This window comes from Neoarius graeffei, chromosome 21 (assembly GCF_027579695.1).
Source record: "Neoarius graeffei isolate fNeoGra1 chromosome 21, fNeoGra1.pri, whole genome shotgun sequence".
Classification (NCBI taxonomy): domain Eukaryota; kingdom Metazoa; phylum Chordata; class Actinopteri; order Siluriformes; family Ariidae; genus Neoarius; species Neoarius graeffei.
Window position 1 is genome coordinate 6,240,066 of NC_083589.1, and position 23,870 is coordinate 6,263,935.

The window sequence follows — 23,870 nt, forward strand, 5'->3', positions numbered from 1 at the left end:
TATTACCATGCTTAAATTACTGTGTAGAGATTTGGGGTAATACTTATAAATGTACATTACAACCACTGACTGTACTGCAGAAAAGAGCCATAAGGACAATTCATAACACTGGTTACAGAGAACATACCAATCCTTTATTCTTAAAATCAAAAATACTAAAACTTACAGATCTGGTTCATTTTCAAACAGCACAAATCATGTATAGAACAATAAACAACCTACTTCCAGTCAACATTCAAAAACTTTTTTCAGAAGGGGGGGGTATAATTTGAGGGGGGAAATGAACTTTAAACATCTTTTTGCTCGCACAACCTTAAAAACACATTGCATCTCAGTATGTGGAGTGAAATTGTGGAACAGACTGTCGGGGGGGCTGAAGCAATGTCCAAGCATGAGTATATTCAAACAGCGGTACAAACACATGGTATTCACGAGGTACAGGGAGGAAGAAGGGTGGGACGAGCACTAGGGGTTTTTTTGCACATTTTTATTTACTTTGTTTATTTTCTATTTTGTTGGTACAGGCAAATATGTTTAATTACTTGTGTTCAGGAGTATGTGATTTAAAAATAGTAAATAAAAATAATAACAATAAAGATTATATATAAAAAATACACACACACACACACACACGGAGCAAAAAAGTATTTAGTCAGTCACCAATTGTACAAGTTCTCCCACTTAAAAAGACGAGAGAGGCCTGTAATTTTCATCATAGGTACACTTCAACTATGAGAGACAGAATGAGAAAAAAAAAATCCAGAAAATCACATTGTCTGATTTTTAAAGAATTTATTTGCAAATTATGGTGGAAAATAAGTATTTGGTCAATAACAAAAGTTCATCTCAATACTTTGTTATATACCCTTTGTTGGCAATGACAGAGGTCAAATGTTTTCTGTAAGTCTTCACAAGGTTTTCACACACTGTTGCTGGTATTTTGGCCCATTCCTCCATGCAGATCTCCTCTAGAGCAGTGATGTTTTGGGGCTGTCGCTGGGCAACACGGACTTTCAACTCCCTCCAAAGATTTTCTATGGGGTTGAGATCTGGAGACTGGCTAGGCCACTCCAGGACCTTGAAATGCTTCTTATGAAGCCACTCCTTCGTTGCCCGGGTGGTGTGTTTGGGATCATTGTCATGCTGAAAGACCCAGCCATGTTTCATCTTCAATGCCCTTGCTGATGGAAGGAGGTTTTCACTCAAAATCTCACAATACATGGCCCCATTCATTCTTTCCTTTACATGGATCAGTCGTCCTGGTCCCTTTGCAGAAAAACAGCCCCAAAGCATGATGTTTCCACCCCCATGCTTCACAGTAGGTATGGTGTTCTTTGGATGCAACTCAGCATTCTTTCTCCTCCAAACACGACAAGTTGAGTTTTTACCAAAAAGTTCTATTTTGGTTTCATCTGACCATATGACATTCTCCCAATCCTCTTCTGGATCATCCAAATGCTCTCTAGCAAACTTTAGACGGGCCTGGACATGTACTGGCTTAAGCAGGGGGACACGTCTGGCACTGCAGGATTTGAGTCCCTGGCGGTGTAGTGTGTTACTGATGGTAGCCTTTGTTACTTTGGTCCCAGCTCTCTGCAGGTCATTCACTAGGTCCCCCCGTGTGGTTCTGGGATTTTTGCTCACCGTTCTTGTGATCATTTTGATCCCACCGGGTGAGATCTTGCGTGGAGCCCCAGATCGAGGGAGATTATCAGTGGTCTTGTATGTCTTTCATTTTCTAATAATTGCTCCCACAGTTGTTTTCTTCACACCAAGCTGCTTACCTATTGCAGATTCAGTCTTCCCAGCCTGGTGCAGGTCTACAATTTTGTTTCTGGTGTCCTTTGACAGCTCTTTGGTCTTGGCCATAGTGGAGTTTGGAGTGTGACTGTTTGAGGTTGTGGACAGGTGCCATTAATACAGGAGCCTCTTAAAGAAGAAGTTACGGGTCTGTGAGAGCCAGAAATCTTGCTTGTTCGTAGGCGACCAAATACTTATTTTACCGAGGAATTTACCAATTAATTCATTAAAAATCCTACAATGTGATTTCCTGGATTCTTTCCCCCCATTCTGTCTCTCATAGTTGAAGTGTACCTATGATGAAAATTACAGGCCTCTCTCATCTTTTTAAGTGGGAGAACTTGCACAATTGGTGACTGACTAAATACTTTTTTGCCCCACTGTATACACACACACACACACACACACACACACACACACACACACAGGAAGTAAATAGTAAATAGTATTATTAATTAGTTGGAAAGGGGGTAGGATTAAATAAGCTAATGCTTCTTCTTACTCCTTTCCAAACATGTTAAGTTAATATTGTTTCCATTGTTTTAAATTGATTTAAGTGTTTTTATTTGTTCTTTTGTTTTTGTTTTTTGTCTTTGTTTTTTTTCTCTTCTGTTTTGTACTACTTTGACATGTTTGAAATAAAGCCTTCATTCATTCATAGTGTAGAAGTCATAAAATAGAAATAAAGCTTGTATAGGGGCAAATACTTTTGCATGGTTCTGTATATATGGCGGCACGGTGGTGTAGTGGTTAGCGCTGTCGCCTCACAGCAAGAAGGTCCGGGTTCGAGCCCCGGGGCCGGCGAGGGCCTTTCTGTGCGGAGTTTGCATGTTCTCCCCGTGTCCGCGTGGGTTTCCTCTGGGTGCTCCGGTTTCCCCCACAGTCCAAAGACATGCAGGTTAGGTTAACTGGTGACTCTAAATTGAGCGTAGGTGTGAATGTGAGTGTGAATGGTTGTCTGTGTCTATGTGTCAGCCCTGTGATGACCTGGCGACTTGTCCAGGGTGTACCCCGCCTTTCGCCTGTAGTCAGCTGGGATAGGCTCCAGCTCGCCTGCGACCCTGTAGAAGGATAAAGTGGCTAGAGATGATGAGATTATATATATATATATATATATATATATATATATATATATATATATATATTCAAACTGCTTTAGAGCATATTGCCATTTATTTTCAGGGTCATTCCGCAATATTTTGCAGCTGAAAAGGTTAACAAGGCTGACATTATTTTGTTTAGGTATCTAAATAGGTTACCTTTTCAACTTTTATTGATATACACGATTGGGTTATTTATTTTTCTGTTGATACATATCTTGTTGTTCATCCTCGCCTTTAGATGGCGATGCCTTCAGCGTAACCATTAATACTCCTCAGTATTCTTCAAAAACAACGAAGAAGCGGGTTGTGTTCCAAACGGCTATGTGCTTTCTATATCCGTGTGCTCTCTTTAATCTTTCAAACGGCGGCATGTACGCCCTACGTAGGCCACTAGGAGTACAATTCTGCGCGGTTTGGGACGGAACCGCCGGGAGGACGCGAAGGCGCAAAACTAGCCGAGTTATAAAACGTTGGCTAATCAGAGTTAAGAGTTAATTACAGTCAACATGGACTGGTAAATATTTTAATTTAACGTTTTTTTGTGATGTTTAGTATTTTGTCTTGTTTAGCCGCTTTAAAGGGAAGCTCAGAGCGGTTAACTGAGTAAGGTAGCAGATTTGTTAGCTTGCTAATGTGATAGCTAGCTATCATATCATTAGCACATGTCAAAATTAACAGGAATTTCATGTTAGTTTATAAAAGTTTGTTGTTAGAATGAAAAAATAAATCGAGTAAATAGCATCCAAGATATTTAGGGAATAAAGCGCATCCTGTATGTTCGATAAGTATAATTTGGAGAGCTGGGATGAAAGTGAAAATTGAGATTGTTATTTATTAAACTGTTTAGTGAATATTAAACCCTTTGTATACACGTGTTTAGAAATTAGAAACATCCTGATCCAGTTTTTCCAATTGTAGAGCTTTGTGTCTTGTGTTTTGGTTGAAAACCTGGATAATCCCCAGCGAAGTGTGGTTCTCGAACGAGTCGGCTCTTTGAACCGAGTGAAGCTGGAGAGTCGACTCGCACCAATGAACCATTTATTTATTTATGTATTTATTTATTTATTAAACTTTTTTTCCCTGCATATTATTGTCTTATATTCCTATACTGTAGTTTTAATCGCACTGTTTAGTCAAGACAGATCTCTGAGTTGTTTGCTCGAGTGAACCGATTCATCATCTTGCTGGATCCGGCTCTGAGTCGTGCTGAGATTTTAAATTAATCATTGAAAACTTTTGTGTCTTTGTTTGTCGGAGTAGATCAGGCGCTGAAACATGTCACCTACATCCGGTATGATATTTATTTATTGATTAAAGGGGGGGAAAACCTGTTATTGGTCAGAATATTGAGATGGATGTTTTGTGCAGAACCGAAAGTCTGGGGTCAGACCTGGTCCAGCTCCTCCTACCCAGAAGGATCAGAGTAATGGCCCTTTTCCACTACCCTTTTTCAGCTCACTTCAGCCCGACACGGCTCGCGTTTCGACTACCAAAAACCAGCACGACTCAGCTCGTTTCAGCCCTGCTTAGCCCCTAAAACTCGCACCGTTTTGGAGTGGGGCTGAAGCGAGCCAAGCCGTGCCGAGTGAGGTTGGGGGCGTGAGCAGACACTCCCCTGTGCACTGATTGGTGAGGAGGAGTGTCCTCACATGCCCACACACGCCCCGCGAGCGCGCTGGGATCTGTAAACACCGCAAACCCGGAAGAAGAATAATTACGAATTACGAGAATTTCTGGAGCCTTATGCGCCTCGCCTCATCTATACGCTCTTGCCAATATCTGTTGGCGTTGTCGGTGACAACAAGCCACAGCACCAAGACCAGCAACACTAACGACTCCATGTCCTCCATGTTTATTGTTTACTATCCGGGTCGTGAGACTACCGCTTAAAAGCTCACTGAATCAGTGACATACAGAGCATCGTGGACGAGTTCGCGGAGCGCAAGGCTCGCCGTATGCCCTTCAAATAATGCGCGCAGTAGGCTATTGATGTTTTATTATGAGCCATGTACAGTATGTCACCTAATGTTTTTTGTTTCTGAGTTACATGTTCGTTTGAAGGACTTAATGTACAAAATAACATAGTTGCACCCCGGAGTGTTGAAATTGGTAAACACAGTGCATTCACCGCCCTCCTTTTATTTCTGACTCTTCCTGTCAGCGTTGCAACCTCTGAGCGCTCATTCGTATGCCCTTCAAATAATGCGCGCAGTAGGCTATTGATGTTTTATTATGAGCCATGTACAGTATCCTAATGTTTTTTGTTTCTGAGTTACATGTTCGTTTGAAGGACTTGATGTACTAAATAACATAGTTGCACCCCGTAGTGTTGAAATTGGTAAACACAGTGCATTCAGTGAGGTTTGCACCGCCCTCCTTTTATTTCTGACTCTTCCTGTCACCGTTGCAACCTCTGAGCGCTCATTCGTATGCCCTTCAAATAATGTGCGCAGTAGGCTATTGATGTTTTATTATGAGCCATGTACAGTATCCTAATGTTTTTTGTTTCTGAGTTACATGTTCGTTTGAAGGACTTGATGTACTAAATAACATAGTTGCACCCGGTAGTGTTGAAATTGGTAAACACCGCAGTTGCGGACATTTTGTAGCCTAAAATGATGTTATGATAAGCTTTAATAAAGTGCCCGGTCATTTGCCCCGCCCCCGGCCCGGCTCTGACTTGTTCCGCCACTGTCACTGATGTCACTGTTTGCGCTGCTTAACGACATCACGTGACGTCCACCCACTTTCGCTAACTCCACCCAATGTGTCCACCCACTTCCAGCCAGCACGGTTCAGCGCGGTTGTAGTCGAAATGCAACTCCAACAGCCCCGCTCAGCTCGACTCGGCACGGCACGGCTCAGCCGCGTTTGTAGTGGAAAAGCGGCATAAATGTGAGCAAAAAATCCAGAGGGGTGGAGTCAGACCTGGTCCAGCTCCTCCTACCCAGAAGGATCAGAGTAAATGTGAGCAAAAAAAAGCCCCGCCCCTAACCTACACACCGCTGTATTATAACGAGACAACACAAACACACTGATCCGCCACTCATCCAGATAGGAGGAGCTGGATCGGGTCTGACTCCACCCCTTTCTGGAATTTTTGCTCAAACTCTGATCCTTCTGGGTAGGAGGAGCTGGATGAGGTCTGACTCCACCCCCTGGACTTTTTGCTCACATTTTACTCTGATCCTTCTGGGTAGGAGGAGCTGGACCAGGTCTGACTCCACCCCAATGGACTTTTTGCTCACATTTACTCTGATCCTTCTGGGTAGGAAGAGCTGGACCAGGTCTGACTCCACCCCTCTGGATTTTTTGCTCACATTTACTCTGATCCTTCTGGGTAGGAGGAGCTGGATCGGGTCTGACTCCACCCCCATGGACTTTTTGCTCACATTTACTCTGATCCTTCTGGGTAGGAAGAGCTGGACCAGGTCTGACTCCACCCCTCTGGATTTTTTGCTCACATTTACTCTGATCCTTCTGGGTAGGAGGAGCTGGATCGGGTCTGACTCCACCCCCATGGACTTTTTGCTCACATTTACTCTGATCCTTCTGGGTAGGAAGAGCTGGACCAGGTCTGACTCCACCCCTCTGGATTTTTTGCTCACATTTACTCTGATCCTTCTGGGTAGGAGGAGCCGGACCAGGTCTGACTCCACCCCCTGGACTTTTTGCTCACGTTTACTCTGATCCTTCTGGGTCGGAGGAGCTGGACCACGTCTGACTCCACCCATCTGGATTTTTTGCTCACGTTTACTTTGATCCTTCTGGGTAGGAGGAGCTGGACCAGGTCTGACTCCACCCCTCTGGATTTTTTGCTCACATTTACTCTGATCCTTCTGGGTAGGAGGAGCTGGACCAGGTCTGACTCCACCCCTCTGGATTTTTTGCTCACATTTACTCTGATCCTTCTGGGTAGGAGGAGCTGGACCAGGTCTGACTCCACCCCTCTGGATTTTTTGCTCACATTTACTCTGATCCTTCTGGGTAGGAGGAGCTGGACCAGGTCTGACTCCACCCCTCTGGATTTTTTGCTCACATTTACTCTGATCCTTCTGGGTAGGAGGAGCTGGACCAGGTCTGACTCCACCCGTCTGGACTTTTTGCTCACATTTACTCTGATCCTTCTGGGTAGGAAGAGCTGGACCAGGTCTGACTCCACCCCTCTGGATTTTTTGCTCACATTTACTCTGATCCTTCTGGGTAGGAGGAGCTGGACCAGGTCTGACTCCACCCCTCTGGATTTTTTGCTCACATTTACTCTGATCCTTCTGGGTAGGAAGAGCTGGACCAGGTCTGACTCCACCCCTCTGGATTTTTTGCTCACATTTACTCTGATCCTTCTGGGTAGGAGGAGCTGGACCAGGTCTGACTCCACCCCTCTGGATTTTTTGCTCACGTTTACTCTGATCCTTCTGGGTCGGAGGAGCTGGACCACGTCTGACTCCACCCCTCTGGATTTTTTGCTCACGTTTACTTTGATCCTTCTGGGTAGGAAGAGCTGGACCAGGTCTGACTCCACCCCAATGGACTTTTTGCTCACATTTACTCTGATCCTTCTGGGTAGGAAGAGCTGGACCAGGTCTGACTCCACCCCTCTGGATTTTTTGCTCACATTTACTCTGATCCTTCTGGGTAGGAGGAGCTGGACCAGGTCTGACTCCACCCCTCTGGATTTTTTGCTCACATTTACTCTGATCCTTCTGGGTCGGAGGAGCTGGACCACGTCTGACTCCACCCGTCTGGATTTTTTGCTCACGTTTACTTTGATCCTTCTGGGTAGGAAGAGCTGGACCAGGTCTGACTCCACCCCCATGGACTTTTTTTTTTTTTTTTTTTTTGCGCTCATGTTCACTCCGATCCTTCTGGGTAGGAGGAGCTGGATCGGGTCTGACTCCACCCCCTGGACTTTTTGCTCACGTTTACTCTGATCCTTCTGGGTAGGAAGAGCTGGACCAGGTCTGACTCCACCCCTCTGGACTTTTTTTTTTTTTGCTCACGTTCACTCCGATCCTTCTCGGTAAGAGGAGCTGGATCAGGTCTGACCCCTCTGGACTTTTTTTTTTTTTTTTTTTTCCCCTCAAATTCAAGCTGATCTTTCTGGGTAGGAGGAGCTTGATCAGGTCTTTACTCCACCCCTCTCTGGAATTTTTGCTCAAACTCAGATCCTTCTGGGTAAGAGGAGCTGGACCAGGTCTGACTCCACCTCCAAGGACTTTTTTGCTGAAATTCATTGATCCTTCTGGGTAGGAGGAGCTTGATCGGGTCTGACTCCACCCCCTGGACTTTTTGCTCTGTAATGAGGATTACTTTAAAAAATATATTCGACCAAAAAAACCCAAGGAGTCATTCTGGAGAGGAAAGAATCGACTCTCATTGGTGAATTGAGTCAAATTAATTGACAGTAAACGGGTGACTGTGCACGCTTCTGTTGATCAGCTCAGGCAGAGAAATAATGGAGGCATGTTAAAAGACTGTTTGTAACCTGCTCTGTGTGTGTGTGTGTGTGTGTGTGTGTGTGTGTGTGTGTAGGAGTCAGAACTGGCTGAACTCTCCAGTGGTTCGAGATTCAGAAGTGACGCGAGCTGCCCGAAGGAAAAGCTCACACAAGAAGGTGGCGTGTATCCTTACCATGCTCTCTGACCCAGATTCGAGTGTCCCCGAGGGTCCTACATCCTTTTTAAAGTCCAACATCATAACTATCACGAACAAATATATTCGAACGTTTACACAAGAACACCACGTGGTTTAGTTTTTCTTTGATGGAGCAGTGTGATCAGAGTTCCCCTCAGTGTTCTTCAATAGTCCTGTGTTCTTGTCTTTGAGTAAAGAATAGTTAATAGAGCGGGGCTCTCAGCTGCACCGTCCTGTGTTTTGCCCCTTAACCACTTCCTCCAGTTCCTCTTGCGCAGGATGAGTCTCCTACAGCTGCCTTTACCGAGACCACGACCCCGGCGCGACCGCTGCTGCGTCAGACTCCCGGCTCTCTCCTCAAACACGCGTGTAAGAGAAGCGAGTGTTATAAAGGAGGAACTGGGTTCGCGTCAAATGAAACAGTGTCTTATCCTATGTGTTTGTGTCCGCAGTCACCCCGAGAAGTGCGCTTAAGAACCCAGACGTGTCGGCCATCTTGGGTACAGGGGGCAGGTCGGCTCGCTTTGTGCACACGCCGCGGCCCAAAGGCAGCCTCAGCATGGTGAGAGAGAGAGACACACACACTAACGCTCTGATCATTTAATAACATAAAAGATCACTGCAGGTGGGTGTAGTGATGATTGAAACAAGACGTGTGTGTGTGTGTGAAATTGCAGAACCTGGACGACAGTGACTGGACGAACAGTCTGTACCCGAGTCCTCTGTCTGTGCTGGGAGACGGCAGCTTCACAGAAGACATGAACATGAGCGCCGTTATGCTGAAGGAGGAGGATCCAGGAGAGGCTGGTACACACACACACACACACACACACACACACAGGTCCTTATGTTTTAGGCCTCTTCAGAGCACCACGGCGACTTCATTTATAGATGACAGTCTTCTGGATATTTGACAACTCTTGAAAATCTCCGGTTTTCCGAATGGAGAAATTTTATTTTTTTGGATTTTTCGCGTTCCGTTTCATAGAAATTCGGTTTTGCGATCGCGCGGCTTGTTTACGTTCGGTGACGGCGCCGCCATTTTTGTAGTCTCGCAATGCTTGCTGGTGTGTACAAGACCTTATATGCTTCAGGCTTTCGTCTAAACCGGGGAACAGGGGCGCTGCGCCCTCTTACTCTCGGCGTGCGCTCTCTTACTGAAATGCCGATTGAACCCCAAGTCACACTTAGGCCATGCACTTATATGCTACTGCACAACATGCAGTCTTTCTCAAAACGATCTTTTCTCCGTGAAAACATCCCAGCAACGCCACGTGACAATGTGTCTGATCATCAAATACGTTATAATTGCTCCAAAAATATTCCAATCATAGTAGATACACCGCCAGACGGTGCAAAAACAATCCGAATTGGCGTTTTCCAGACTGAGGCGCCATGTTGTTTAGTTGTTTACTTGTCGCGGCTGCTCTCGCGAGATTTGACATGGGTTACATACAAGGTCAGCTGACTTGTAGAGCGAGATTTCTCGAGACTGAATGACCTTTCACCCACCGGCACGGGAGCTTTTGACAGAAGTAGTTCGCGAGTTGTTTTTGTTGACACTTGGGCATTTAAAGATGTCATCCCGCGGCACCAAACGGAAGAAAGCCAAAGACTGTCCGGGGCAGAAGAAGATTACTTCTTTCTTTTTCAATGTTGACAGACAATTTGTTACAATTTCCCTCTCAGGTAGCCTCAGAATGTCCCATTGGAGCCTCAATTTCAATTCAAAGGCTTCGCACGGCGGAGGGGGGGGACGGACAACCAGCACCCCCACCCCCCCGCTTCGTTCCCTCGTACTAAATTTTTCTAGAAAAAACCCTGTGCTTATATCCATACCTCATGTCACGTGAACGAGATTTTATCGCGATATCGTGCTTTAGAAAACGCGGTCTTTCCTTTGTGTAATTATTTAATATCAGTTGAATTATTATTTTCTAAACATATATATATATATATATATATATATATATATATATATATATATATATGCAGTATTGCACATAAGATGTGACAGCATCACTTTATAGAAGTTTTGACATCCGAGAGTGAAAATTCTGAATTTAGAACAATGCACTCCTGAAAATTACTCATTTAACTAGGGGAATTAAATTTGATATTTTTGACATGTTAATCATTAATGTACAACCCCGATTCCAAAAAAGTTGGGACAAAGTACAAATTGTAAATAAAAACGGAATGCAATGACGTGGAAGTTTCAAAATTCCATATTTTATTCAGAATAGAACATAGATGACATATCAAATGTTTAAACTGAGAAAATGTATCATTTAAAGAGAAAAATTAGGGGATTTTTAAATTTCATGACAACAACACATCTCAAAAAAGTTGGGACAAGGCCATGTTTACCACTGTGAGACATCCCCTTTTCTCTTTACAACAGTCTGTAAACGTCTGGGGACTGAGGAGACAAGTTGCTCAAGTTTAGGGATAGGAATGTTAACCCATTCTTGTCTAATGTAGGATTCTAGTTGCCCAACTGTCTTAGGTCTTTTTTGTCGTATCTTCCGTTTTATGATGCGCCAAATGTTTTCTATGGGTGAAAGATCTGGACTGCAGGCTGGCCAGTTCAGTACCCGGACCCTTCTTCTACGCAGCCATGATGCTGTAATTGATGCAGTATGTGGTTTGGCATTGTCATGTTGGAAAATGCAAGGTCTTCCCTGAAAGAGACGTCGTCTGGATGGGAGCATATGTTGCTCTAGAACCTGGATATACCTTTCAGCATTGATGGTGTCTTTCCAGATGTGTAAGCTGCCCATGCCACATGCACTAATGCAACCCCATACCATCAGAGATGCAGGCTTCTGAACTGAGCGCTGATAACAACTTGGGTCGTCCTTCTCCTCTTTAGTCCGAATGACACGGCGTCCCTGATTTCCATAAAGAACTTCACATTTTGATTCGTCTGACCACAGAACAGTTTTCCACTTTGCCACAGTCCATTTTAAATGAGCCTTGGCCCAGAGAAGACGTCTGCGCTTCTGGATCATGTTTAGATACGGCTTCTTCTTTGAACTATAGAGTTTTAGCTGGCAACGGCGGATGGCACGGTGAATTGTGTTCACAGATAATGTTCTCTGGAAATATTCCTGAGCCCATTTTGTGATTTCCAATACAGAAGCATGCCTGTATGTGATGCAGTGCCGTCTAAGGGCCCGACGATCACGGGCACCCAGTATGGTTTTCCGGCCTTGACCCTTACGCACAGAGATTCTTCCAGATTCTCTGAACCTTTTGATGATATTATGCACTGTAGATGATGATATGTTCAAACTCTTTGCAATTTTACACTGTCGAACTCCTTTCTGATATTGCTCCACTATTTGTCGGCGCAGAATTAGGGGGATTGGTGATCCTCTTCCCATCTTTACTTCTGAGAGCCGCTGCCACTCCGAGATGCTCTTTTTATACCCAGTCATGTTAATGACCTATTGCCAATTGACCTAATGAGTTGCAATTTGGTCCTCCAGCTGTTCCTTTTTTGTACCTTTAACTTTTCCAGCCTCTTATTGCCCTGTCCCAACTCTTTTGAGATGTGTTGCTGTCATGAAATTTCAAATGAGCCAATATTTGGCATGAAATTTCAAAATGTCTCACTTTCGACATTTGATATGTTGTCTGTTCTATTGTGAATACAATATCAGTTTTTGAGAAAATAAGTACTGAAATGCACTAGAATGCAGGGTTTTGCGTGTTATGTGATTTAAAATTTTTAGTTTGACTTTCAAAAGTTCCGGATTTTTTTCTTTGCTCCACTTTCACCTCTGTTCATTAGAGTAATTTAGATGTTTCGCATAAAGAGCCGGATGCACACTAATACACACAAGAAAAGCCGTGTAAGAGACATAAAGCACATCGAGACACAGGAGAGATATTTTAATGGATATTAATGTCAAACTGTATCGTTAATACTCATTATAACAATCTAACACGCACCTCTATCAGTCAGCCAGTGAGAACGTGGTGCTCTGTGAAATCTTGTTTCGAAGCCAATGAGATCGTCCTGATTGGATGATGTAAGCACAAACTCCCACCTGGTTGGGTAAATGCAGCGAGGAGGGCGGACTCGTTTTTGCGACTAAACTTTTGCTGTAACTGTGAAAAATAAAATTAAAAGTGGCCCGGGTGACCATGCATCATTCTCAGTCCTTCAATCCCCCCCTTCTCTCTCTCTCTCTCTCTCTCTCAGCGTCAGTCAGTCTGTTCCCGGAGTTTCTGCAGTCGTATCTGCGTCACTCCTCCACCGCTGTGTTTGACCTGCTGGACAACTATGAGGCGATCTGTCAGGATAAGGTAGACACACGTGCGCACACGCCCCTTTCTGTTCACTGTTAAACTCTGAGGAGCGCTGTACAGCCTGTGTGTGTGTTTCAGGTGAGCACACTACAGAAGCTGGTCCTGCGCTCGTCCTCCAGTCAGCAGAAATCCTCGAAAACGGCCAGTATCACCTGGCTCCTGCAGCAGGAAACCGTCACCTGGAGACTCATCAACTCACTCTACAGGTACACACACACACACACACACACACACACACACACACACACAGAGATAATTAAATAAAAATAAAATATTCCAAAGCTGTGGTTCAGGATTAAGAAGATTGCTGATGGTATTGGGATTGCAGAGCCAATCAGATTCAATAATTTCTGTCTGTCTGTCCCCCCCGTCTCTCTATCTCTGTCTGTCTGTCTGTCTACCCCCCCCCCCCCCCCCCCCCCCCCCCCCACACACACACACACACACACACACACAGGGACAGGATTCAGACAGCTATGGAGGACGGTCTGATGATGGATATAACTGTAAGTGATGTGTGGTGAGACACTCTGTCTGTCTGTCTGACTTTCATATCAGTATGAAACAGCTGTGTGTGTGAGAGAGAGAATAATGATGTGTTTTGTATCAGTCTCCCAGTGAAAGTGAAAAGTCGATAATGGAGCAGTTTTTTCAGAGGGACAGCATGGTGCGACAGAGCCAGGTACACACACACACACACACACTGTATACACACAGTGTCACGAACAGATACTAATTTAACTCCTAGTTGACAGATCTTCACCTGACTCTGTGTGTGTGTGTGAGAGTAGCTGGTCGTGGACTGGCTCGAGAGCATCGCCAAAGATGAGATCGGCGATTTCTCCGATAATATTGAATACTACGCTAAATCTGTGTACTGGTGAGGACATGACACGAAGCTACTGATTAATTTACTACAACCGAACGCGAGTGCTTTATTATGATGTGTTTCTTACACTGTGTGTGTGTGTGTAGGGAGAACACTCTGCACACTCTGAAGTTGAGGAGGGATCAGGCGAGTGCGCCCTTCAGCAGACCCCTGGTGACCGAGCTGGACCCCGACGCCCCCATCAGACAGAAACGCCCGCTGGCAGACCTGGACCGAGAGGACGACGCCCGTCTGCTCCGATACATCTACACACTCGTCCGCGCCGGCATGACCGATGAGGTGTGTGTGTGTTTCTCTCTGATGTATTTATTACACCTTCGATCAACCATGTTTATGTTCTCCTGACCGACTCCTCCCGAGAGTCAGATCAGATTTCTCCCGAGGCTCCGCACAACCGTTCCTGCAAATCGGTTTTCAGATGTTCTACACGGTCAACACTAGGGGGAGCCGATTACTCAGACAAAGTGAAAGTGAGAGAGAAGGAAAGACAAAGTGAAAGAGAAAGTGTGAGAGGGAGAGAGACACAGATTGAGATGGAGAAAAGGGACAGAGACAGATTGAACGACAGTAAGACAGCGACAGACAGAACATTTTTGATGTAGAACGTATTTTTTTCTTTCAGTGTGTTAGTTTTATTAAATGACTTTCTCTGTGTTACGTGCGCACGCACGCGCACACTTCTACAGCTCAGAAAGATCACGTTCAACTCTCATGTTTATTCCTCCCATTGTGTGTGTGTGTGTGTGTGTGTGTGTGTGTGTGTGTGTGTGTAGGCTCAGAGGCTGTGTAAGAGATGTGGTCAGGCCTGGCGTGCTGCCACCCTGGAAGGTTGGAAACTTTATCATGACCCCAACTACAGTGAAGGTCAGGGAACACGAACACACACACACACACACACACACACACACACACAGGTGAAAACTGAATGTGTTCAATTTCATGATCACATAAACCAAGTGTGTGTGTGTGTGTAGGAGGGGCGGAGCTGCAGCCGGTGGAGGGGAACCCTCAGAGGTGTGTGTGGAAGGTGTGCTGTTGGAGGATGGCTGAGGAGGTGAGAATTTCACCCTGATCTGTCTCTGTCGTAACAACGCCAACAAACTCCTCAGCAGGGTTCTCCACGAGGGGTTTTAGAAGTGCGGGCCGCCCCCCTTTCTGTGATTCCCGCCCCCGTTTAATTTCCGCCACCCCTTTACAAAAGGAAGAGACGTCCCTTTGTTTTCTTTGTGACAGATAGCCTTTCTCTGTTGGAGTACCGACAACGCGACAACACCCGAATGTGAAACTCATTTACCAGCAATTAGTTTCGTCAGTCTGACGATTATAGTCTAAGAAAAGCATTTCACACTTCGGCGTTTTTGACACATTGTTCTTGCGCCGGGAAATAACACGCCTTTATTATAACGTGTGAATCGACACCAAGTTCGAGATAACTGATTGTTATTGTCGGCAGAGAAATAAAGGATAAAAACAAACAGTTCAAAGTTGGTGCGGCAAGCGTGATCTTGCCTATAAAACCGTGAGGATATAACCTGGCTGTCAGTGTTACTGTAGCTCTTGAAGTGCGTACACTCTGTCGAAATGTCTCTCGAGCGATTCGGTTTTACGCGTAAGCGTTCCAAATATAGACCCCTTTCACTGACGTCACCCGAAACCGGAAGTAAACAGACCCTGCGCCATTTTGGAAGACCACCAAACTCGTGATAAGGGGATAATAACGGCAGCGGTATGTGAACCCACGAGAATAAAGTGGAGTGGCAAACGACTTAAACAAATCTGAGCTGTTTTATTTATGATTTATTGGCCCAACAGTAGACTTGAAAGAAACCTGTGTGAGACTTGGCAAAAAACTGTGGATATAATGGATAAGTCTGTGCATGATCTGCGGACACTTTGAGGTAAGCAAACGCAAGAAATTCAGATTTAAAACATGCTAAAGTGGCCCCAAGTTGATAACTGTATGAGGAGCAAGCCTCCCAGACTTCTACAATTTAATAATAATAATAATTTAGGATGGTTTGGGGCTTGCTCGCTGCTGCCAGGTTGGTTGTTGAGTAGCCTGACGGTTTTTTTTTTCTTGCGTGTGGTATTATTGTTGACGCGAGGTTGTTTTTTGAACATGCCAATGCGGACACGATTTCCCCTGATGAGTTATGACTTCAGACGCGATGCGTGTGTGGAGTCCGCGTGATATGTGCGTAAGATAGGCTTCTCATGTGTTTGGAGATCCGCGCTCCGAGACAAGCGCAAGCGCACACCCCCAAGGGAAAAAAAGGGACCCCCCGAAAATATCGGCATAGTCCGAACACTGAGTGTAGGCACTGGGTGTAAACAACAAATAGTTTACAATGTCTGGGTAGCAAACAGATGGCAGAATTGGTGTCCGGTCCTCCTTATGTTTCCATTCTCCCTTGCTGCGAGTCTTATCATATGGGATCAATCACAGCCAGTTTCTCCACATACCGTGCCCTTTCTGCAGCTGGTAATGTACTCACATAACCAGAATTATCATCCATCGTGTCACTTTACTCTCACTCGTACTTTGTTTTATATTGTGAGTGCATGTACTTGGTCTTCCAATATGGCGCCTAACAAAATCTCGCGGCGCGGTGACGTCATGTGAAAGGGGTCTATAGTTAAAACAACATCTTTTCAATGTACTTTACTCTCTAAAAAAAAAATTATTTTTTCCAGTGGTGCCTGCAATTACATTTCCATTTCAAACAATGTCAGCTTTTGTGGAGCAGTGTGAATATAGTTAATACAAAAACTTTTCTGTTCTTTTTTTTGTAGTTTGCTAAATAATTTTTTTTTTTCCAGTTCCATTTCAAACAATGTGTCTGAATATGATGTGTAAGTGTGTAATGTTTGATGTATGATGTGTTTTGTACCAGTCCAATTGATTCCTCTATTCTAAATGATTATTATTTGAGACTATTTTATGCAAATGACACATGTAAATTTATGCAAATTTGTTTCAAGGTCATCCGATTGACCCCCACCCCCCTGTATTTTCAATCCGTGGAGAACCCTGCTCAGTGTCTGTCTGTTTCCTCACGTGCAACAATCCTTCACAAATGTTCGATTACATTTCCGAAGCAGATCTCGCAGGGATAGCGTCAGGTTAATAAGAAGAGAATACATATATGTTATTTCCCAGCTGGGAGGTCCGTATGGTGAAATACCGTGACCGAGGTCTTGAAAGTACTGAGCGAGGCCCTCTGGGCCGAGGTCAGTATTTAAGGCCGAGGTCACGGTATTTCAACATACGGACCGACCTTAAGCTGGTAAATAATATATATATTTTTTTCTTTACCAAATTCTAACAGAAAACGAGAGCGCCCGAAAGGGAAAACCGAGCCGAGCTGCCATTTTGAATCCTCATTCACGGCTGTAATGCAAATTTCTTCCTCCTCAGTATACAAGTGCACTTCCATGGCAGGAAAAAAAAAAACTACATTTTGCCGCCTATGTAGTCCCCTATGTATACAAAATTGAATCATTCAGGATTCAGCCATGTTTTTGCTCGGCGTTAGCAAGTTAGAAGTTTTTAGCTTTCTCCTGAAATGTTTTCTTTTATTTTGTCTTCCTCAGGGTAGTAAAACTCGCCTTCGCTGTGAACACTGTCGTTATCACTATCCATGATGTAAAATTAATGCTATTTTGAATCCTCATTCACGGCTGTAATGCAAATGGCTTCCTCCTCGGTATACAAGTGCACTTCCATGGCAGGAAAAAAAATTACATTTTGCCGCCTATGTAGTGCCCTATTTATACAAATAGGAGTCATTCAGGATTCAGCCATGTTTTTGCTCGACCAAAGTTATCCAGTATTATGACCTTTATATTGAAAGCCATTTGGTGAAACTTTTGAAGAAGAGATTGTACTGGTTTAAAGTTTTTACCGAACGTAATATTATGTATGAGGATAACATGGTCCAAAATGGGCCTCATTAACTAATGAGTTCAAACTGTTAGCAAGTTAGAGGTTTTTAGCTTTCTCCTGAAATGTTTTCTTTTATTTTGCCTTCCTCAGGGTAGTAAAACTCTCTTTCGCTGTGAACACTGTCGTTATCGCTATCCATGCTGCAAAATTAATGCTATTCTCCTGAGAAATGCAGGCAAAAAATCTTATAAATTTTGATAATCTTTATAAATGTTGACGAAAAATGCTACTATGTTTGTTGTTGTGAACGAGCGAGTCGCCAGAGGTCCGTAACGGGGTTCCGTACCATAGGATACGGACCCGCTTGCCAGCCAATCGGAGCGCGGGATTTGGACCGCGAAAAAAATAAAAATAATTATGAACAGAGTGAAAAGATTTAATATCGACAGTAAAGTATTTATTAAACAGTAACACACACTGTCAGTGTGTCTGGTTTTTAAGTAACTGACTTGTGCTGTAGTGAGTGACGTGCATCGTTTGAATGGTGTGTGCGCAGGAGCAGTTCAACAGGTATGAGCGAGCCATCTACGCTGTGCTGAGTGGAAATCTCCGACAGGTAACATCACATCCGAATTATGAGTCTTTCTGTTTCATCTTTAACGCTTAGATTTTTTTATGACGCGTGACTAGTGGCTATTAAGTTACTTTTGTCTCACAAAGCATCCAGGGTGGTGGTTTGGCAGCACAGGAAGCACAGTACACACACTTTCGATTTAATCCAGTTCAGTAAACTTTATAGATATGACTGCATACATTTACAGTAATGCCAAAGCATCATAGAAAAAATATCTATAAGTACCCGTATCAGGAAATTGAGATTAGAGAACAGAAATTAACATTATGAGCAATAATTTTAAAATCTATTTCATTTCCTCATCATAATAATAAGTCACTGTTAGGGATATACTACACATAGAAGCACATCATTTTGTCGTGTTTAAACTATCTTTTAATTTCAAGCTAAATATGAGATTAATTTTCTGGGATGAGATCCCAGAGTTCGGATTTGTCCCAGATTATCATTCTGTTGGAGTGTCTCCATTTGGGGATGATTATTCCTTTACAGTTTGAGGGACAGTGAGTGATTGATCTTCTCCAGGAAGCATTTAAATCAGATTAAAAGTACAACTAGTTTTAAAACTGCAGTAAACCTGTCTGGGTAAGGGCGTGTCCAACACTTGGCATCAGTCTGGTGCATACGAGCTTGAGCAGGTGTTTGATTCCTCTCAGGCCTGCCAGACCGGAGTTGCCTGTTGGGTGGCAGAGTCACTGGGCTGGTTCTGGGATACCTGGCTGAGGGTCTGGTCCATTGTGCTGGGACTGCTCTGGGTGTGGGTGGTGACAAGGAAGTGGATAGCAGTGATGGTCCAGTATTTGTGCTCCAGTCTTCCTCGGTGGTGATCTGCAGAGTCGTCCGTTGCTCCTCTGGCGGTTGCATCCAAGAGCAGCATCCTCTAGGTTCTTGCCAAATGAACCTTCCGTGTCCTTAGTCCTTAATGCACATCCGCAGGTGACTTCTGCATTTACCAGCTGGATAGTGGCCTTGGCGGTTGGTGGAGGGAGATTTGGTTGTCTCTCTGTGCCACTCTGTTTAAAGACGTGGCCACTCTCTCCTTTTGTCTTCTCAAGTTGTTAGTGCCAGTGTGAGTAATGATGTGGCTTGGCTCACTGGAGGTGGTCTTAGTGATGAGTTCAAGTGCAGTGCTGGTCTTGGGACCTCAAAGTTTACTGACTTTGTGTCCAGGAAGGAACTGCTGTTTAAGAACTTTCCACTCAAGTCAAGTAAGATCACAAGATCTCTGTGGGTGTAGTCGATTTTTACAGCTTGTCTCTCTGAGACTGGGGGTGGGGTGTCGCATCAGAACTCTGAGGCTTGCAGGGCCGTGGCTCTGCTTGGATGGGCAGCAGCTTGGGTGGCCCTCACTGGGGCTGCGGACTTGGTGGCTCTTGCTTTGGGTTTGGTGGTCTTTGCTGTGGGCTTGGTGGCCCTTGCTGGTAGATAGTCCTTGGTGGTCCTTTTGTGCATGCTTGGTGGCTCTGGCTCGGGATTTGTTGGCTCTAACTGGGGAGTTTGGAGGCTTTGCTTGGTGTCTTGGTGACTTTCACTGTGGGCCTGGTGGTCCTTGCTGCAGGCTTTTTGGCTGTGGATGGGGATTTGTTGGATCCAACTGGGGTCTTGGTGGTCCTCGCTGCAGGCTTGGTGGCTGTGGATGAGGTCTTGGTGTCTCTGGCTACAGGCTCATTGGTCCTCACTCTGGGCTTGGTAGCCCTCAGTGCGTGCTTGGTGGATCTTGCTGAGGCTTTGGTGGTCCTGCCTTGGGGCTTGGTTGCTGAGCGGGAGGTCGACTTTCCTCTTCAAACTGGGGTGATGACTGACTGGTTTGGCGGGTCTGTCTCTGCTCGTTCAGGCTGTTTATTGTCTGGTCTCCGAGGTGTACTACTACTTCTCCCACTGCATTACGCTCAGTCCTTGGAGTGTCATCATCTTGGTGAAGCTTTGGCCCTTTTTCTCTCAACCCCTCCTCCTCCTCCCTGTGTGTTCCTGTCTTGCCCCCTTCCTCCCTTGCCTCAGCGTATCTCTTTCTCAGGGCCTTTAAGATATTAAAGTCCTCTAGAACAGAACTGAGCCTGGCTTCTTTACCCTGGAACATGATTGTTCCACTGTTGTAGATATTCACAGTGAGATCACCGTCATTGCCAGTTCCTTCTATTTTTATCTGTCTGCCATTAGTATATATGGGCCTTGTTGTATGGTTTGTGTAGTGGCTACAGAGAGCCTTGTGCCAAGCCTCGATGTCGGCTGTGTATAGCAGGAGATTTGTGATTCTGGCTTCGTTTGTCAAACAGTCTGCTCTGAGAGTTTCTGGGTAATCTCTCAGTAGCTTGTCTTTGTAAGCTTTCTTAGCATGTTCTTGCAGGTTTGGTGGATAGGATATAAGAAGAGGATGGAGATTTTTTTCTATTGCGTCAGCCATTACTCGTACCCTGTTTGGAGTGATGTTAGCAGAGAAGCCAAACTTGTTCTACAAGTATTATATAGAGTTGGAGGTTCTTACCTCAGTTTATATCACAGGTGGCTTATTTAAGCTAAAAGTTATCCTTGAAGTCCGAAATCATTTGTTGTTTTCTTTATCAGCTGTGACTCCGTCCTGAGTTTAACTCTTCCTGCTCCTCTCCTGATTGTTTAGTCCGAAAAGATTTTTCGTTTTCCTCCTTGAAATGTTGTCCGAGGAAATAATCCTTTAGTTTATCTTCTTTGGTCAGGATTTTTTTTTTTATTTGCTTTAATTTTTTTTCTTTTAAAAACACTAAAAACTGGTTTCACTCCTTTCTTCTCTCTCTATTTCTCTCTCTCCTTCTTCTCTCTCCTCTGTCTCTCTCGTGTAGTTGTTGCCTGTGTGCGAGTCATGGGAAGATACGGTATGGGCATATTTTCGTGTGCTGGTCGACTCGTTGCTCGAGCAGGAGCTGCGTTCTTCAGGGCTGAGTCATGAGGAGCTGGAGGAGCTGCCCAGAGAATACCTGGAGGCCAGGTGAGCACTTGCTGTCAAAGAAATCACGTTCAGCTTGTTTTGCTTGTTTTTTGTTTTGTTTTGGGAAAATTATTTTAAGTTCAAATTCAAAGTGTTTCTTGTCATATGCACAGTAAGGACATGTCCTCTTGCACAATGAAATTCTTAGTTTGCTGTCCACCATGAATGCCAAATACAAATAAACAAATAGGTGGAAGAAATTATACAAAATAAAGGCAATGTAGTGCAAAATAGGTAGTATAATACAAAAATAAGGCAATGATTGGATGTAGCAGCAAAAAAGGGCAGTTATGTGCAAACAGATGTGGACAGTTTACAGGGAGGTAGTCCACGGGTATAGACTCCTGTCAGCTATTCAGGAGTCTGATGGCAGTGGGAAAGAAAGAGTTCTTTAGTCTGACAGTCTTACGTTTCACGCTTCTTTACCTCTGGCCTGAGGGTAGAGGTGTGAACAGTCCGTGCTGGGGGTGGGTGGGGTCTTTGAGGATGGAGGCAGCTCTCCTGTGGACTCTGTGCAGAGAGGGCAGTGGAGTTTCGGTGATCCTCTCAGCAGTCTTCACCACCCTCTGCAGGTGTTTGCAGTCCATAGCTGTAGCGTTGCCGTACCACACGGTGATGCATTTGGTCAGGATGCTCTCAATCATGCAGCTGTAGAAGTTGCTGAGGATCTTGGGTGACATACCAAACTTCCTCAGAAAGTACAGTCGCTGTTGTTGAGCCTTCCTTACCAGCTGTGTGGTGTTAGGTGTCCATGTGAGGTCCTCACTAATGTGAACACCCAGGTATTTGAAGCTGCTCAAGCTCTCGGATGAACAGTGGCCAATGAGGTCTCCTCTCCTTCCTCATGTCCACGATCATTTCCTTCGTCTTGTCCGTGTTGAGGGTGAGGTTCTTGTCCGCACACCATGACACCAGACTGGCCACCTCCCTCCTGTAGGCCGTTTCGTCTCCGCCAGTGATGTGTCCTATCACTGCAGTGTCGTCCGCGAACTTCAGGATGATGTCCTTGTGGGAGGCGACACAGTCGTGGGTGTAGAGGATGGGGCTGAGGATGTATCCCTGTGGGGTGCTAGTGTTTGTGGTGATGCTGGTTGAAGTCCTATTACCAATCCTGACAGTCTGGGGCCTGCCAGTCAGGATGTCGAGGAGCCAGTCACAGAGGGTGGGGTGCAAACCAAGTGTGGACAGTTTGAGTGAGTTTGTGGGGGATGGCAGAGCTGTAGTCAACAAAGAGCATCCTGATGTAAGAGTCTTTGTTTTCCACGTGGGAGAGGGCATAATGGAAGGCAGCAGCGATGGCGTCTGAGGTGGACCTGTTGGGCCTGTAGGCGTACTCCAGGGGGTCCAGTATACTGCTCTGATGTGGGCCAGTACCACTCTCTCAAAGCACTTTGAGATGATTGGAGTGAGTGCTATCTGCCTGTAATCATTCAGGCAGGTGGGTGGCTCTTCTTGGGAAGCGGGACGATGGTTGTGATTTTGAAGCAGGAGGGGACCGGTGCTCTGGCTGAGGGAAAGGTTGAAGTTAGCAGTAAAAACATCAGCCAGCACATTGGCACGTACTCTGAGGGCCCGCCCAGGGATGTTGTCTGGTTCTGCTGCCTTCCTGGGGTTGATCTTCCTCAGAGCTTTGTGTACCTGGCCTGAGGAGACTGTTGGTGGGGGGGAAGGGGGTTGGGTGGTCTGGGTGTATGCCTCCTGTCTGTACTATAGTTGGAGGTCTCAAAGCGGGTGTAGAAAGTATTGAGGTCATCCGGCAGGCTGTCTGTGGTGCTGGTGGTGGTCCTGCAGTCTGTGATGTGCTGCAGGCCTTGCCATATCCGCCTGGGGTCAGCAGTAGAATAGACATTGTCCAGCTGCTCTCTGTACTGCCTCTTGGCCGCTGTAATGACTTGCCTTAGTCCATACTTGGCCACTTTGTACTCCATTTCATTGCCTGATCTAAATGCAAGAGGGCAAGCATGCAGCGTGCGTCGTACCTGACGGTTTACCCAGGGCTTTTGGTTGGGGAACTTCCTGATTTGTATGGTGGGCATGATTTTGCAGATACATGTGCTGATGTACCCAGTCACATACTCAGCATAGTCCTGTATACTGACAGAAGAGTCCTCCAAAGTGGCTGCAGCTTTAAACACATCCCAGTCTGTCTGAGCAAAACAGTCCTGAAGGGTGCTCTCAGTCTCTGGGCTCCAGAGTTTGACTTGTTTGGTGACCGGGTTTGTTTTAGTCTTTATCTGTCGGCTGGATACAGGAACAAAGAGAGGTGGTCCGAGTGTCCGAAGTGGGGGCGGGGTGCAGCCCTGTATGCACCACGTATGTTGCTGTAAATATGGTCCAGTGTGTTCTTATCACGGGTGGGGATGTCCACATGTTGATAATATTTAGGGAATACAGTCCGTAAATTGCACTGATTAAAGTTGCCGGCGATGATGATAACAGCGTCGGGATGAGCTGTCTCTAACACGCTGAGGTCATCGTGGAGTTAGCTCGCGGGGGATGTAAACAGCGGCCAAAAACAGAGCAGTGAATTCCCTTGGTAGATAATAGGGGCAGCATTTCAGCAATAACGGCTCCATATCTGGCGAACAGTGCTTATAAACAGTCTGTATATCTCCACACCAAGAGTTGTTAATAAACACACACAC

General features: G+C 45.2%; 1 protein-coding gene across 1 annotated transcript in view; it reads left to right on the top strand.

Moving 5' to 3' along the window:
- The first annotated feature begins 3,302 nt into the window (after positions 1-3,302).
- Positions 3,303-23,870, top strand: part of nup107 (nucleoporin 107) — a 41,773-nt gene continuing 21,205 nt past the window's right edge. Inside the window, exons 1-15 of the mRNA XM_060903831.1 lie at positions 3,303-3,417; positions 8,436-8,524; positions 8,802-8,906; positions 8,990-9,099; positions 9,215-9,344; positions 12,751-12,854; positions 12,936-13,063; positions 13,315-13,363; positions 13,468-13,539; positions 13,649-13,737; positions 13,833-14,025; positions 14,520-14,610; positions 14,721-14,800; positions 18,189-18,248; positions 21,080-21,225. Of these exons, the coding sequence (XP_060759814.1) occupies positions 3,410-3,417; positions 8,436-8,524; positions 8,802-8,906; positions 8,990-9,099; positions 9,215-9,344; positions 12,751-12,854; positions 12,936-13,063; positions 13,315-13,363; positions 13,468-13,539; positions 13,649-13,737; positions 13,833-14,025; positions 14,520-14,610; positions 14,721-14,800; positions 18,189-18,248; positions 21,080-21,225 (1,454 nt within the window). The 5' untranslated portion in view covers positions 3,303-3,409. The remainder of the gene's footprint in view (positions 3,418-8,435; positions 8,525-8,801; positions 8,907-8,989; positions 9,100-9,214; positions 9,345-12,750; positions 12,855-12,935; positions 13,064-13,314; positions 13,364-13,467; positions 13,540-13,648; positions 13,738-13,832; positions 14,026-14,519; positions 14,611-14,720; positions 14,801-18,188; positions 18,249-21,079; positions 21,226-23,870) is intronic.